At 39.4% G+C, this 15,770-nt stretch overlaps 1 protein-coding gene across 1 annotated transcript; it reads right to left on the bottom strand.

Annotated features, from left to right (window-relative positions):
- Positions 1-360: 360 nt before the first annotated feature.
- Positions 361-15,646, bottom strand: LOC128682646 (suppressor of cytokine signaling 4-like). The gene is made up of 13 exons (XM_053767523.1): positions 15,326-15,646; positions 14,066-14,139; positions 13,218-13,314; positions 12,748-12,849; positions 11,891-11,961; positions 10,787-10,856; positions 9,366-9,441; positions 7,673-7,753; positions 7,062-7,176; positions 6,212-6,390; positions 5,794-5,911; positions 3,637-3,757; positions 361-3,518 (listed from the first exon to the last, which is right to left on the bottom strand). Exons 2-12 carry the CDS (start codon positions 14,088-14,090, stop codon positions 3,642-3,644), a joined length of 1,050 nt encoding a protein of 349 aa, XP_053623498.1. The 5' UTR covers positions 14,091-14,139; positions 15,326-15,646; the 3' UTR covers positions 361-3,518; positions 3,637-3,641.
- Between the last annotated feature and the right edge of the window lie 124 nt (positions 15,647-15,770).

Genomic DNA, 15,770 nt, shown 5'->3' with positions numbered 1-15,770 from the left:
AAGAACAGGGATCTAAAATTTAATTTATACTAGCTTTAGGCCGCAGCTCCGCTCACGGCAGCTATGCTTAACTGCGACGCATTAATTATGTCTATTCCAAGTTTCATTATAATTGGTCTAGCGGCTTGACAGACTTCGCAGAATAAATGAAAGAAAGAAAGAAAGAAAAATATTTTATTTGATATCACAAACTTAAGTATTTTACAGGATTTCACAATTTGGGCGTATTTGTGTATACCAAAAAGGCTTCCTCTCAGCATAATGTTGCGGTGATAACCACAACGCTGGTCTAAATCTGGCGTTTTCACAGACTTTATCAAACTCTTATCAGGGAGCGGCGAGGAAAAATGATAAAATCCATTTAAAATATACTTGTTTATTTCTCATATTTGTTTGTACGCGCCTCACGGGCTATACATTCTTATACTTACACTATATTACAAGTAAATATATAATATATAAATTGTTACAACGTATACATATAAAATAAAATTTTATAATTAATTTTATTTACAAAATTCAGTGGTATAACTTAGTGATGTGCCGGTCTCATAATTTTCGAGAATGCACGGTAACGGTCTGTAGATATTCTCGGGGATTCCCGGAGAATTTTCTTCAGATCGTTCCCGTGAAAATTCCAAGGAGTCTCTTGGAAATTTGCGGGAATTATCAAGGTTTCCGAGAATAGAGAATTTCATATCAGCACATCGCTAGGTTATAACCTATAACAAACTATACCAACGCCCATTGCACCGCAGATATAGAAATATTTTAGGACAACATTAACAAAATTATTCTTTTAGCCATGACGTGCATAGAACTCATATTTTAACCTTTAGATGATAATATAATGAATTTGGCGCGCTATGGTAATTTTTTTCTGAACACAAGTTAAAACATGAGAAGGCATAAAAAAACTTGATGGAATGTGCGCACCAAAAACATCATAAACTGGCTTTTGCCCGCGGCTTTGCCCGCAAGATTTATTTTTCGGGTATGAAAGGTACCGTCCTTTTCCGTACTTCAAAATACAGGTATGCAAAATTTCAATATTGGTTGAATGGATAGAGCGTGAAGAGGTAACAAACAAACTTACTTTCACATTTATAATATTAGTTAGGATTTTGACCGCGTTGACTTACAAGTGTGATTTTTTCACAGCTTGATCACTGGTTTAAGCTTTAAATACATTTAATCTTGATACATCTATACAAATATATTTTGCTCTATGCGAATTGTAGGTTTTTATTCCATGTACTGAATAAATTGCGAACATTTTATACCGGCCTTTAAAAATCGAGTGAGTTCGACCTTTAATAATATGAATATAAAAATTTAGAAAATTAAAAATTTTGAGAAATTACCAAGTCCATTTATAAATGTCATGCTGTAACTTACTCTTGGCTTCACATACATTATTAAACATACATATAACCTGTTATTCATAAAAAGGTTAAAATATGCTCTAAGCTAAAAAAAAATACGTTTTGTCTCTTTTTGTCAATTTCAAATATTATAAAGTATGATAGCGACAAAAATCATTATAGCTATAGAATAATGTATGTTTTTAATTTCTTTATGAATAACACGGATCGTTTTAATTATGAGTAACAGCTATCTTGGGTGTTAAAAATTAAATTTATTACTTTACAACTGTTCAAATAGTTTGTCTATAATAAATTAAAACTAGCGTGTACTGGTAATGAAAATAAATTATATTGAATTTCCAAAATACAAATCGCAATTTTACATGTTAAAAACCATCGGCGGCAATCTCATTTGTCAATATGTGAAAAAATATTTAAACCAAGAACACATTGTCATTTATTCTTTTATCAGTGGCCAGTGTACTAACATAAAACCTGGACACAACAAATTTATTACATTAAAATTAATATAAAGTAATAAATGACATAAAATTAATAATACAGATTTAAGTAGGTATATTACATACTTTAAATATTTTTTAAAAAATCCGTTGCTGGGATCCGAGGCTGAATATATCTGAGGACGAAGTGCGGGTTTGTATTTCACTTGTAACTATCGAATCGATTCGCAGTGAGACGCAGCGAACAAATCACAATGCGGTGTGGTTGACGTTGCGTCACAATGGCGCACTGTGATTGGTTAGCTGCGTCTCACTGCGAATCTACTCGATAGTGAGATGAAAATAGCAAAGCGCACAGGTCATGCTTATCATAATAATGCATTGTCATGGAAACTGAAGCGATTTGGGAAATTTCAACTCTTTAGTACAAGCGATAATGGTCTAATTTAGCCTTGTAATTCCTTTTGATTTTAAACCTTATCACCGACACATAAGGTGCCATTTCATTTAACAATATATCGATCACAATATCAAATGTAGTCACAAAGCTAAATAAAATCGCGTTTCAAATTTATTTTCTAATACAATTAAATTCATATTTACAAAAAAAAACACCAATTCGTAAAAAAAACTTATACAATGCATTGTTATACACATTTAAACTCTATCAAGCTCAATATAAGCTTCAAATTCTTTTCACCTTTTTAAAACTTAACAAATTCATTCATTTATGTAAACTCCGATTTTTTCTTACAAGTCTCATTATAAGCAATCTTACCATGTTTTTTTATTATTTCACAGCAATATAACTAGCCTATGCCCGCGACTTCACCTGCGTGAATTTCTCTGTGAACGCGGAACAAACACGATTTTCATACAAATTTTTACCCCCCACATGGTTTTTTAACTACACGCATACCAAATTCCATTAAAATCGGTGCAGCGGTTTAGCCGTGAGAGCGGAACAGACAGACTTTCGCAATTATAATATTAGTACGGATTAGACTTTTTAGGAAATTACTTTTGCAGTTAATGTTTTATTTTAGAATGTATTATGTTTGAACTAGATAATAATTGTATTTTTTATTGTTTATATGTTAGACTCGTAAAAAACGCAATATTATACGTATTAATTGAAGAGCCACTTCAGATTTTAAAAGGAAACTTAACATACTCTTTTAATTTTCATTAGTAAACTAGTGGCGTAGAAAGTCATAAAAAAATTCTTCCTAGTGCATATTACTATTGAATACAACGCACTGTATTCACGTCAAAACTTGACATTCGCCCGTGACACCGCCGACGAAATTAATTACGTCGACGAATTTAACTAACTACTTCCGTGCCACTGGTTTCGTAATGAAATATCTAGGCTTTAGAATGTGCCAAATAAATAAATTTACATGAAAAATGTCAATTTGCAAGATTTTAATTTACGAGACAATAAATATTAATTTTACCCTTCAACCTTGAAACATCAAAAACGACAATACCAAAATAAATTTTTAATTTATTACGTTTGTCGCTTGATTACATTTTCGACTGCGATCAACAGCACATTGTGTATTGACATTTTTTTTTTCTATGATGATATGCGTGACAATGGTCTGACAAATACGGACGCCGACGACCGCGCGAAGTGGTGACGAGAAACTAGGAAAGCGGGACCCTGGGCTCCAACGCTCAACGGCTGTGGAAGAAACCGAATAAACGCTCAGATGATAGAGAGAATTTTTCCTAATGTCAATAACATTTGTATGGAGCTTGTGTGATCTTGTGTGTATCTTGTGATCTAGATGTTGATGTACCTCAGTCAGCAGACGTGTGAAGAGTAGTCCGGCTCTAGCCGTCTCACTCGCACTCGCTGCCGGTAGTGGTACTCCTTCAGGTACGCGCGCAGGCGCGGCGGAAGCGGAAGTTGTTCGACGCCTACGAAAAGAAAATTAAATTATTAGTTTTCTTAATGTATGAAAATTTATTACAAATATATAAAGAACTAGTTGCGCCCTGGGGCTTCGTTCCCGTGGGAATTTAGGATGAAAAGTACCCTACTAAGTGTTATTCCTATTTATTTTAATGATCTCCGTGGCCTAATGGTCATTATTCCGGACTGCTATACTAGAGGTCCCGGGTTCATAATATTTATTTATAAGGAGAAGTGATGTAGATGTAGACGGGGGTGAAGGCAAGCGGTTACCGTCGTAGCTGACGTGGGAGACGAGGACGGCGCGGCTGAGCTGCTGCAGAGAGAAGGGCTCACAAATGATGTAGATGTAGACGGGGGTGAAGGCAAGCGGTTACCGTCGTAGCTGACGTGGGAGACGAGGACGGCGCGGCTGAGCTGCTGCAGAGAGAAGGGCTCACAAGTGATGTAGATGTAGACGGGGGTGAAGGCAAGCGGTTACCGTCGTAGCTGACGTGGGAGACGAGGACGGCGCGGCTGAGCTGCTGCAGAGAGAAGGGCTCACAAGTGATGAAGGTGTAGACGGGGGTGAAGGCAAGCGGTTACCGTCGTAGCTGACGTGGGAGACGAGGACGGCGCGGCTGAGCTGCTGCAGAGAGAAGGGCTCACAAGTGATGTAGATGTAGACGGGGGTGAAGGCAAGCGGTTACCGTCGTAGCTGACGTGGGAGACGAGGACGGCGCGGCTGAGCTGCTGCAGAGAGAAGGGCTCACAAGTGATGAAGGTGTAGACGGGGGTGAAGGCAAGCGGTTACCGTCGTAGCTGACGTGGGAGACGAGGACGGCGCGGCTGAGCTGCTGCAGAGAGAAGGGCTCACAAGTGATGTAGATGTAGACGGGGGTGAAGGCAAGCGGTTACCGTCGTAGCTGACGTGGGAGACGAGGACGGCGCGGCTGAGCTGCTGCAGAGAGAAGGGCTCACAAGTGATGTAGATGTAGACGAGGGTGAAGGCAAGCGGTTACCGTCGTAGCTGACGTGGGAGACGAGGACGGCGCGGCTGAGCTGCTGCAGAGAGAAGGGCTCACAAGTGATGTAGATGTAGACGGGGGTGAAGGCAAGCGGTTACCGTCGTAGCTGACGTGGGAGACGAGGACGGCGCGGCTGAGCTGCTGCAGAGAGAAGGGCTCACAAGTGATGTAGATGTAGACGGGGGTGAAGGCAAGCGGTTACCGTCGTAGCTGACGTGGGAGACGAGGACGGCGCGGCTGAGCTGCTGCAGAGAGAAGGGCTCACAAGTGATGAAGGTGTAGACGGGGGTGAAGGCAAGCGGTTACCGTCGTAGCTGACGTGGGAGACGAGGACGGCGCGGCTGAGCTGCTGCAGAGAGAAGGGCTCACAAGTGATGTAGATGTAGACGAGGGTGAAGGCAAGCGGTTACCGTCGTAGCTGACGTGGGAGACGAGGACGGCGCGGCTGAGCTGCTGCAGAGAGAAGGGCTCACAAGTGATGTAGATGTAGACGAGGGTGAAGGCAAGCGGTTACCGTCGTAGCTGACGTGGGAGACGAGGACGGCGCGGCTGAGCTGCTGCAGAGAGAAGGGCTCACAAGTGATGTAGATGTAGACGAGGGTGAAGGCAAGCGGTTACCGTCGTAGCTGACGTGGGAGACGAGGACGGCGCGGCTGAGCTGCTGCAGAGAGAAGGGCTCACAAGTGATGTAGATGTAGACGAGGGTGAAGGCAAGCGGTTACCGTCGTAGCTGACGTGGGAGACGAGGACGGCGCGGCTGAGCTGCTGCAGAGAGAAGGGCTCACAAGTGATGTAGATGTAGACGAGGGTGAAGGCAAGCGGTTACCGTCGTAGCTGACGTGGGAGACGAGGACGGCGCGGCTGAGCTGCTGCAGAGAGAAGGGCTCACAAGTGATGTAGATGTAGACGAGGGTGAAGGCAAGCGGTTACCGTCGTAGCTGACGTGGGAGACGAGGACGGCGCGGCTGAGCTGCTGCAGAGAGAAGGGCTCACAAGTGATGTAGATGTAGACGAGGGTGAAGGCAAGCGGTTACCGTCGTAGCTGACGTGGGAGACGAGGACGGCGCGGCTGAGCTGCTGCAGAGAGAAGGGCTGGGCGCGCGGGAGCGGTGCTGTCAACATCGGCTCGAAGAACATCACGCACGCGGGGTCCTGCCGGGGACAATTGCCTAGTTCAATTCCTGTTTTGATTACTATTCGAAGGTCGTTATATTAATAGAAACACCAGTGATAAAGTTACTGTGATGCTGACAATACTTTCGGAGATATGACGAAAATAAAATCACACATTCGTGTAAACAGTGTAGATTGGTGTAAACAGTGTAGATTGGTGTAAACAGTGTAGATTGGTGTAAACAGTGTAGATTGGTGTAAACAGTGTAGATTGGTGTAAACAGTGTAGATTGGTGTAAACAGTGTAGATTGGTGTGTAAACAGGTGTAGATTGATTACCTTGTAATGCTCAATGAGCTCGGTGACGGTGGCGGCGGCGAAGACGGCGGGGTCGTGGGAGTCGAAGCTGAAGCGGCGCTGGAAGTGCTCGATGCGCGCGTGCAGCGAGCGCGAGTACTTGCGGAACGAGACCGAGAACAGGTGCTCCTCTTGCGCTGAGTCGCGGAGCAGAAATGTGCCTGACAATATTATTCATTATATTTATTTAATTACAGGCAAATATTTAAATTTGTCCCAAACAAGTCACACGGATCGAACTAGTTATTTTATAACAAATACATATTATACCTATATAGATAAACATCTAAGACCCGGGCCAATCAGAAAAAGATCATTTTCCAGCCTAGCTTTTGCCCGCGTGAAATTCCCACAGGAACAGTTGTTTTCACGGGACGAAAGGTACCGTACTTCAAACTATATATAAGCAAAATTAACATTAACATCTTATTTCGCGTTTATAACATTAGTTAAAATAGGATGTTTAAATGGGAGTCTTTAACTACATGCACACCACAATTTCATCAAAATCGGTCCAGCAGTTTGGCCGTGAAAACGGAACGGACACGACTTTCGCATGGAATTTCTGGATAAAAAGTGCCCTGTGTGTTTTTCCAAGTTATATTCTACACGTGTACCGAATATCATAACAATCGGTCCAGTAGATTTCGCGTGAAAGTGAAACAAACATACATGTATCTCACAAACTCTCGCATTTATAACATAAGTAGAATTAATAATTAATTTGTTAAATAAATTTTTTCCCTCCCTCAATATTCTTTCGCTTCCGATCTGTGCTACTACTTCTGAGTTGGATAAAACCTTGCCCAATATAGCTTTAACATACACAGACCTTCGGGTTTGTTCTCCAGCAGCCTCTCAGCCTCGTAGCGGTCCATCTTGCCCCAGTAGTAGGCGCAGGCGGTGATCTGCTGCAGGTCCGGCACTAAACAGTGGATATAGTCCACCTGGGAACCACACATGTACCATTTTAATATTTCTTTCGGCACGTACCATGTTAAATTTGCACCAAAATTTTTTTTATGTACAAAATGTATGTAGTGACATAAAAAATTGAATTGAATTATACTTTCATCAATTCATTAATCAATAAAATTAAAATATAATTACACCAGTTAATAAAATCTGATGTTTTAGTGTGGGTTTGCGATTCATATCTCACCATCGAATCCATTCGAAGCGGGACGCAGCTAACCAATCACAGCGCGCCATTGTGACGCAACGACAACCACACCGCAATGTGATTGGTTCGCTGCGTCTCAGTACAAATCGATTCGATTCGAAGTGAGAAGTGAAATGCAAACCAGCACTAAGTTGAAACTAACTTTGTCGAAAAAACAGGCTTTTTAATTGGTATTATATTTTTAATTGTATCCCATGGTATAAAAAGTTTTTACTCACTCACCAGACGGCTACATAAAGAAATATGAACAAAGAGTTTACCTGCGTGTGCACCTTGGTGGCCGCGAGCGGAGGCGCGGGCGCGCGCAGCAACAACGCGCGCAGCTCTCCGCCGCACACCACCTAGCAATTGCCGCACGATTATTTTCGATTCTTCTCGAATATAGTGTTGGTTACTTATGGCTAAAAAACCACTCAATTAATAATACCAAGAAAATTGTTGTGTGTGTTTCATTCCACGTAATAACCACGACTAAGGAATACTTATTAATTTCAAAAATTACTAGCAACATATCCCGGCTTCACTCGGGTAAAATATACATTTATACACTTGAATCTTCCTAAGGAATCGCGCTGTCTATTGGTGAAAACCGCATAAAAATCCGTCCATTCGTTTTAGAGTTTATCGCGAACAGACAGACAGACGCGGTAGAGGTCTTTGTTGTATAATATGTAAAGATAAGGATTAGATTAAGACATATTTGCTTTTCACTATACAAACTCACAATAACATCTTCTTGTTAAGTTTAAGACAAGCAATCTGACTGAAAATCAGTGTTTCTGTACTAAGGTGCAGAAAGTTTCGCTGAGTTATGGTCTTTTGCCTTGCTGCAGCACAGCGATTTGTTTAATTTTATGTCTTTATTATGGTTAAGACTTGTCTATTATTTCTGTCTGTCTGTGACAAATCAAATAAACGAATTAGCTATCTATAAATAAATTAAAATATATTAGGACCCCCGACGTAAGTTCGAGAATTGTGATACTAATAACTCAACGATGCTATTTTCTATGACATATACATAAATAAATATTCAAGACCCGGGTCAATCTGAAAAAGGTAATTTTCCATGCTGACCTGACCGGGGATCGAACCCGGGACCTCCAGTGTAGCAGTCCGGCCTTTTAGGCCACAGAGATGGATCTACGTACATCGAATATTCATAAGAGAAACGTTTGCCGAACACAAAATTTGTCAACTAGCTAGAGTAAAAAAAAATTACAAAACATCGTAATAAACAAAATTTAATGTTAATTGATCGAGCGAGCAAGGTCTACAAATCAACTTGGGGCAAAAATATTTTTTTTGTATGTATGTATGTATGTGTATGCAACGCGATAACTTTCGATTTTCGACTTTCTGATTTTGATGAAATTTAAAAGTTACGTAGGATCTGTCAATAGAATTTTTAAGTTGCCCAACGGTCTAAGTTCGCGAACACAATATTTTTTTTGATGAGTTTTTACATAATTGAAAATATTTCAAAAACGACTTAACCGATTTTGTTGCCACGTGAAAATTCTATTGACAGATCCTACATACCTTTTAAATTTCCTCAAAGTTCGAAAGTTATCGCGTTACAAACAAACGCTTTGCACCATTATTGTCAAACTAGGAATATTTAGTGTAGTAGCGCGGCCACAGCCGTTTATTTTTTATATATTATTATTATTATATTTATTTACAGAAAAGTAGTCTCTAATATTTCACTTAAATTGTCCACTACTAAATAATCACTCGCGAATAGAAATAATAAACGTGTTCCGTGAGTGACCGTGCTTTATTGCGGTCATACATACATGTACCTTACGCCAAGGTACATGTATGTATGACATTGTGTCCCTACACATACATACAAAAAATGTATTTTTCCCCCCAGATTGATTTGTAGATCTCTCTGGTTCGGTCAAATACTTTAGACTGGAAATAAATACAACAGAACAATGAGCCGACCTGGAAGTGCGGATGCAGCCGGATGGTGCCGTCCGCCCGCGCCGGCTCCCGCGCCGGCGCCGGACTCCCGTCCGCGCTGCAACACATAGCTCCTTTTCGGAATTTCGGTATAAAAATTACCCTACGCATTATTCCAGATTATATTCTACCCGTGTACCGAATTTCATAATGATGAGTTCAGTAGATTTTGAGTGACAGAGTAACAAACATACATATATGCATACACACATACGTATTTATACCGCAGCTCCCCGTTCGAATAAACATTTCCAACATTTGTGAAAACCAATGCTCATTTATTCCCTCGTCTAGCTGATGTTGTATTGAGGAATCATCGAGATATCTATCGATTATGCATGCACCCATCAAAAACTGCTTTACTCGGTAATAGCATAGTATGTATGGCACAAAAATTTTACAACAAAATTCCAAATCAATATAAAAACTTAAATTTAAATCTATTTAAAAAGCACCTAAGTCTTTATTAACTGATAAATGTTATTATACTTTAAATGATTTCTTTAATGATAGTTACAGATAGAATTTAGTGCTAGTATACATTATAATTCTTTTTGTGATAGCATGCTCCTCTTTATTTATTTATATTTGCATACCTATATTCGGTAAAACATGTAGGTATAATTCATTTTGACATCAATTTGTATATTTGTACTCATGTTTTTAGCAAATAAATGTTTTCTTTCTTTCATTTCATTTACACAGTCTGGCAATAAATTAAAAGGGCCCTGTCTCCTGTCGTCTAGCAACACTGGGTGTTCATCAACCAATCTTGACCATTCTATTTGTGTACTGTATTGCAATGGCAAAGAAATATGGTTCGTTTAAAATACTTTTTCTTCCCTTTCTTGACAGACTGTATACGTCCGAGTTTCAAATTAAAAGTAGCGCCATCTAATTTGCGTTTCGTCAACCAATTCAAATCGAAACACGAAAATGACACAGTGTAATGTTTGTGTTAGTAGTGATAGAATGACAATGTTCACCAGGCAGTTCAGCTCCCGGAACTGAATGAATGAAACGGTTGAACGATAGTCGGATTCGGATCGAATCTTGTTCGCTAGTCGTCACATTCTCTACGTGGCGTCACACAGTGCGGTTGTGTTCTAGTGTTCGGTCATTTTAAATTGAGGATTGACGAGAATCCTGTTTACTGCCCTTCCTGTTTTTCTCTCTCCACGATATATATAATATACCGAGGCTCTGCTCCCGTGAGAATTTTGAGATAAAATATAGCCTATAGCAATCTAGGATAATGTACCTTTCTAATGGTGAAATAATTTTTGAAATCGGTTCGGTAGTTTCGGAGATTACCCGCCTCAAACATACAAACTCACAAACGCTTACCTCTTTATAATAATAGTATAGATTGCAAGTGAATTAAAAGCGTGTAAAATACTCACTTTCTTGGTGCCACGGATAACACATACACCTCAGCCGTCGGCTCACTGCTTTCCCTCGAAGAATCACCATCTGAAATCATTAACTTTCGTATAAATAAATATATTAGGACAAATAACACATATTGAGCTATCCCCAAAGTAAGTTCGAGACTTGTGTTATGGGATACTAACTCAACGATACTATATTCTATAACATATACATATATAGATGAACATCCAAGACCCGGGGCAATCTGAAAAAGATCATTTTCCATGTTGAGCTAACCGGGGATCGAACCCGGGACCTCCAGTGTAGCAGTCCGGCATGGTGACCATTACGTCACGGAGGTCGTATATCTATCTATATAGATACATAAAATAATAAACAATACAGCCTTTATTAATGACTAGCTTTTGCCCGCGGCCTCACCCGCGTGCTTTTGTAACGGGAACGTTTTTCCGGAATGGAAGCTTTTATTTCAATAATATTGGTTAGGAAGATAAAGCGTGAGGAGGTAACAAACAAACTTATTTTCGCATTTATAATATTAGTTGGAATTGGGATTAATTTAGTATTCCAAAATGTTTGCAAAGTTTACCTTCCACCAAAATGACATATCCAGAGGCGCCAGAGGTTCTCACCTCTGGCCCGAGTGAGTGTGAATGAAAGCCACTCACTCAAAGAGTGAATCACACATATTAGAATTAGCCCCAAAACTTCGGACTTCTTGACTTGGTGTCATGAAATACTAACACAACGACACTATATTTTCACCGCCGGAAGCTGCAGAGTTGAAGCCATCGTCAGGGAGTTCGTCCTCATACCTTGGAGTCAAAAGTGTCGCGTACTGTACGCTTCAAAAGGAATTTTCTCCCTCGTACTCAAAGGTTATGGAATGATCTCCCTGCAATGGTTTTCCCTGGAGACTGCAACATGGACTTGTTCAAAAAGGGCGTGAAAAGATCTCTTCAGGGTCGGCAAAGCGCACGTGATGCCCTCGGTGTTGCAGGCGTCCATAGGCTGCGGTGACCGCTTTCCATCAGGTGGGCCGCGTGCCTGTTTGCTTATTTAGTAGTATAAAAAGTCGATTGGGATGAATTAAAATATAATGACTGTACTCAAACCTGTATTTAGGACAATGGCGTCGAGTTCGCGCCTCAAATCCCTGGCACCTAATGTCAGAACTGCAGCCAATCTGAAATCATTCATATATATATTGTAAAGTAACTGAGTCGAGGTGGAACCAATCAAAATGTATATTTTATATGTCCTTTCTATAGTACAGTTGAAGCGGTGGTGGTGTAATGTTTAAGACGCTCGCCTATGGATCGAAAGGTCTCAAGTTCGTATCCTACTCGTACTGTAACTCATATAGCTATGAGTTTGTATACCAATATGACTCATGTATAGTAGTTTAGTCATAGACCACCACTTGCTTCCGGTGAAGAAAAACATCGTGAGGAAACCTGCACACTGGCAGACAGTTTAGTTCACTAATGTGTATGCGACTACCTGCCACTAGATGGAGGTAAGTAGTCGTTAAAAGTCATGTCAGATACCTTTAGCCTTTAGAAATTTGACACCAGTGTTAGCAATAACACACTCAATATGATGATGATAGTACAGTAAGTGCAAGCGCCGCTGACTCTCCTGTTGGCGGCGCAGACGCAAGCGGGCGCTCTATCTGTATACATACATTATGTCAGCATGTCCTTTTTGTAGTACATTAACCAGTCGTATTATAAGCGGTGCATAAGCACACGGGCGCCCCAACTGTGTATATACATTGTGCAGGCGTATTTAATGTCGTCAAGGATGATATGCATGCCAATGTTATGTTCTGACAACTAGGGATACTGACGACCGTGCGAAGTTGAGACGAAATAGTAGGATAGCGACCTTGGGCTGAAGACTCGCGCTCAATGACCTCGCTCAAACGAGAGAGATGTTTTCTGAAATGTCCTTCCTATGGGACACTCACCTGTCGTCGCGGCAAGCGTCGCTGACTCTCCTGTAGGCGGTGCAGACGCAGGCGGGCCGCCGCCAGCGGCGACGCCGACACGAACATTCGCGCCCGCTCCATCTGTTGCACAGATGTCATATACTACTCTCGTCATATACTAGCTTTTGACTGGGGCTTCAATCGCGTGAGTTTCCCACGGCATACATGAGGTATCCCATATCCTTTTTGACATGACAAGAGTGTGACATGGACAAAATAAAGCTAGGAACGTAACGTAGTTTTTTACAAAAATGACAATTTTTGCCCTCAGATCATATGGCATTTAACCATAAAAACCCATGTCCGTGCTGCACCATCAGGTCATGCCTATCATAATAATGCATTGAGCCGAATGCGAAATTTCAACTCTGTGGGTCAACTGGAAGAAGAAGAAATGTAACTTGCAAGATAACATTAAAAGCTTGTAAAAAATTGATAAAAATGATTACCTGTCTGTGACTGCGCTCACGTATCTGTGCACACTGCTGGGTGACTCCGCGAACCGCCGCCGCTCCCAGGCGCCACATCCACACGTGCATTCCGCACCTACAATTTTCATTTTCTCGTTACAACATTTCTACATCAAGGAGCTTGAGCTGATATTTTTCAAACATATTACTTACATAGATATAATTTCATTATTGCAAACTGTAAAACTATATCTTGTATGTACCACCTATGTATACTTTGTAATTGCAATAATATTTTTGAGTTTAAGTTTGATTACAAGCCACAGTAGTGACACCAAGGGTTGCCAACTTTTTTTACCAGAAATGAAGTATATTTAGGTCTGAGAAGCAAAAATTCTAAAATAGTATTTAGAAAAAAAAACAGTATTTTATTTTAATGTTTTTAATTGCATGTGAGTGTCAATGTCAGCCATCAGGCCAGACTTGAATATTTTATATTGACAAATTCATTTTGCGGCTGCGCTGAACAGAGACTAAACACCCCTAACAAAATTTTTTAAATAACATGTTTGACGTGAACACAGTATTTTGTATACTTTATTATTGTTCAACAGTAAAAAGTATAATTTAGTGAAAACAGTATAATTCAGTTTTTAGCAGTATAGTTGAGAACCGTAAGTAACACACTAGTTTTAGTCTGTTACAACCGAAACATAGCCAACTATAATTTGTTTATCGTGTGCTGCACCTTGCGGGTGTTACCGCGGTTTATCATTTGTTGTAATTATGTAAAGTTATAAATTCATTTTACAAATACAGAATACTTCACACATTATTTTATGTGTAGTTGTGTAGTAATTAATTAATTTAAAAAAATTTAAACTCACTCTTCCGTGATGTTTGTTGCCCCATGCTTATGTTTTCACATCAACAATGTGAGGCGCGACCTGTGAACTATCATCTGAAATATAAAGAAAAAAGTATTATAAAAACAACTTTTAAAACAAGCTTTCATTTAAATTAATGAATGAATTTAAATTTATTCATTTAAGTAACCATGCTTTATATTAAAATTTTGCCTTAAATGCCCTAAAAAGATAAATTGTCATGAGGACTAGCCCAGCATATAAAATTCCACCTGATTTGGACATCGGGTAGTAGAATAGTATAGAATCCAGTGAAGGAAAACATTGTGAGGAAACCTGCACACTGGTTGATTATTAACTTGTGTATAAAATGGATAAGACAATGGCAAACCACTCCATACTACTGCCAAGAAAGTTGTTGTGTGTGTTTAAGTCCACGTAATGACCACAACCCTCAGCCATGAGTAATACGACTATGAAGAAGAGAATACTAAATGTTTTTCATCTCAACAAAATATCTCTAACATAATATCTTGTGCAATCTCGGCTAATGTATTATTTCGCCGATTACTTTTCTAACATATATAAGTCAAGTTGCTTATAATAAAAATGAAACATTTTTACAAAGCTTTAACTTGCAATATGTAGCCATTTTTATTTTCAGTCCTAACATGACTTGTAATCTCCACAGTACTTTGAATTTTCTTAAACACAAATTAAATGGTAGTTCGACCATGACAGTAATTTCTTAAACAGTCTGTTTTCATTTATGCACTGTAAAATGGTAAGATTTTTTTACATATTAAGACTTGTTAAAAAACGAGTTGTCTTTCGTCAATTTAGAAGAACTAAATTTTGAAGCAGACATCTTAAACTGACTGAGCTGATAAACTTGTTTAGTATAGGACCTATCTTGGGTGTTCCCGGTTTCAACAAAGTGTTTTATTGGCCCTTGCCCTTAACAGGCAAGCAGGCAGGGGTAAGTGAATTTGTAGAAAATTATCAATTTTTTTTAATAAAACTGAGAACATGTTCCAAGTTCACTAACCTATCCTAATGACCTAACCACAATTTGCTGCACTGGCATTCACACCTACCCAATATTTCTGACTGTAATTGCATAAAACACGCATCATTAGCACGTTATGACCACAACGAAATCGTTTGCAAAGAATTACTAACAATTCATTCATGAATGACATCAATCACGAACATCCGCCATATTGGGTCTAAAATACCATGCAATTTGGAAACCAAAACGGATTATAAACAAATACTCACGTCTAATGATAACCTTATAAAACACTTTCGTTTGTCGAGGTTGATTTCCGAATGCGTCGTTTGATTACAGAAATATTATAGATATCACAGAAACAAACAAATAGTATATATGAGTTCATTCATTACTTGACCACTTTGTAACATTAATTAAACCACTTTAAACACCAATAAACAGTAAACAAAATATGTACATTACTTCAGCATAGAATATGAAATGTTTATTTGTTATTTTATTATTTTATTTTTAACGGAGATAAATTAAAATACGCAGTTTTTAGTAATTCGACAGACCACAGACACACTTCAGCGAGCGAGGCGAAAGCAAAGCAACATGACATGACATGACATTTGTTTTTTTTTAGTTTAATTAGGGCTGCCATATGTCATAGTTTATTAACTAGATATCAAATAATCGATATATCGAGCTACATACTATTACAGTTTT

This window comes from Plodia interpunctella, chromosome 30, assembly GCF_027563975.2.
Source record: "Plodia interpunctella isolate USDA-ARS_2022_Savannah chromosome 30, ilPloInte3.2, whole genome shotgun sequence".
Lineage (NCBI taxonomy): Eukaryota > Metazoa > Arthropoda > Insecta > Lepidoptera > Pyralidae > Plodia > Plodia interpunctella.
The sequence above is the reverse complement of the archived record's forward strand: the minus strand, read 5'-3'. Positions and strand labels throughout refer to the sequence as shown.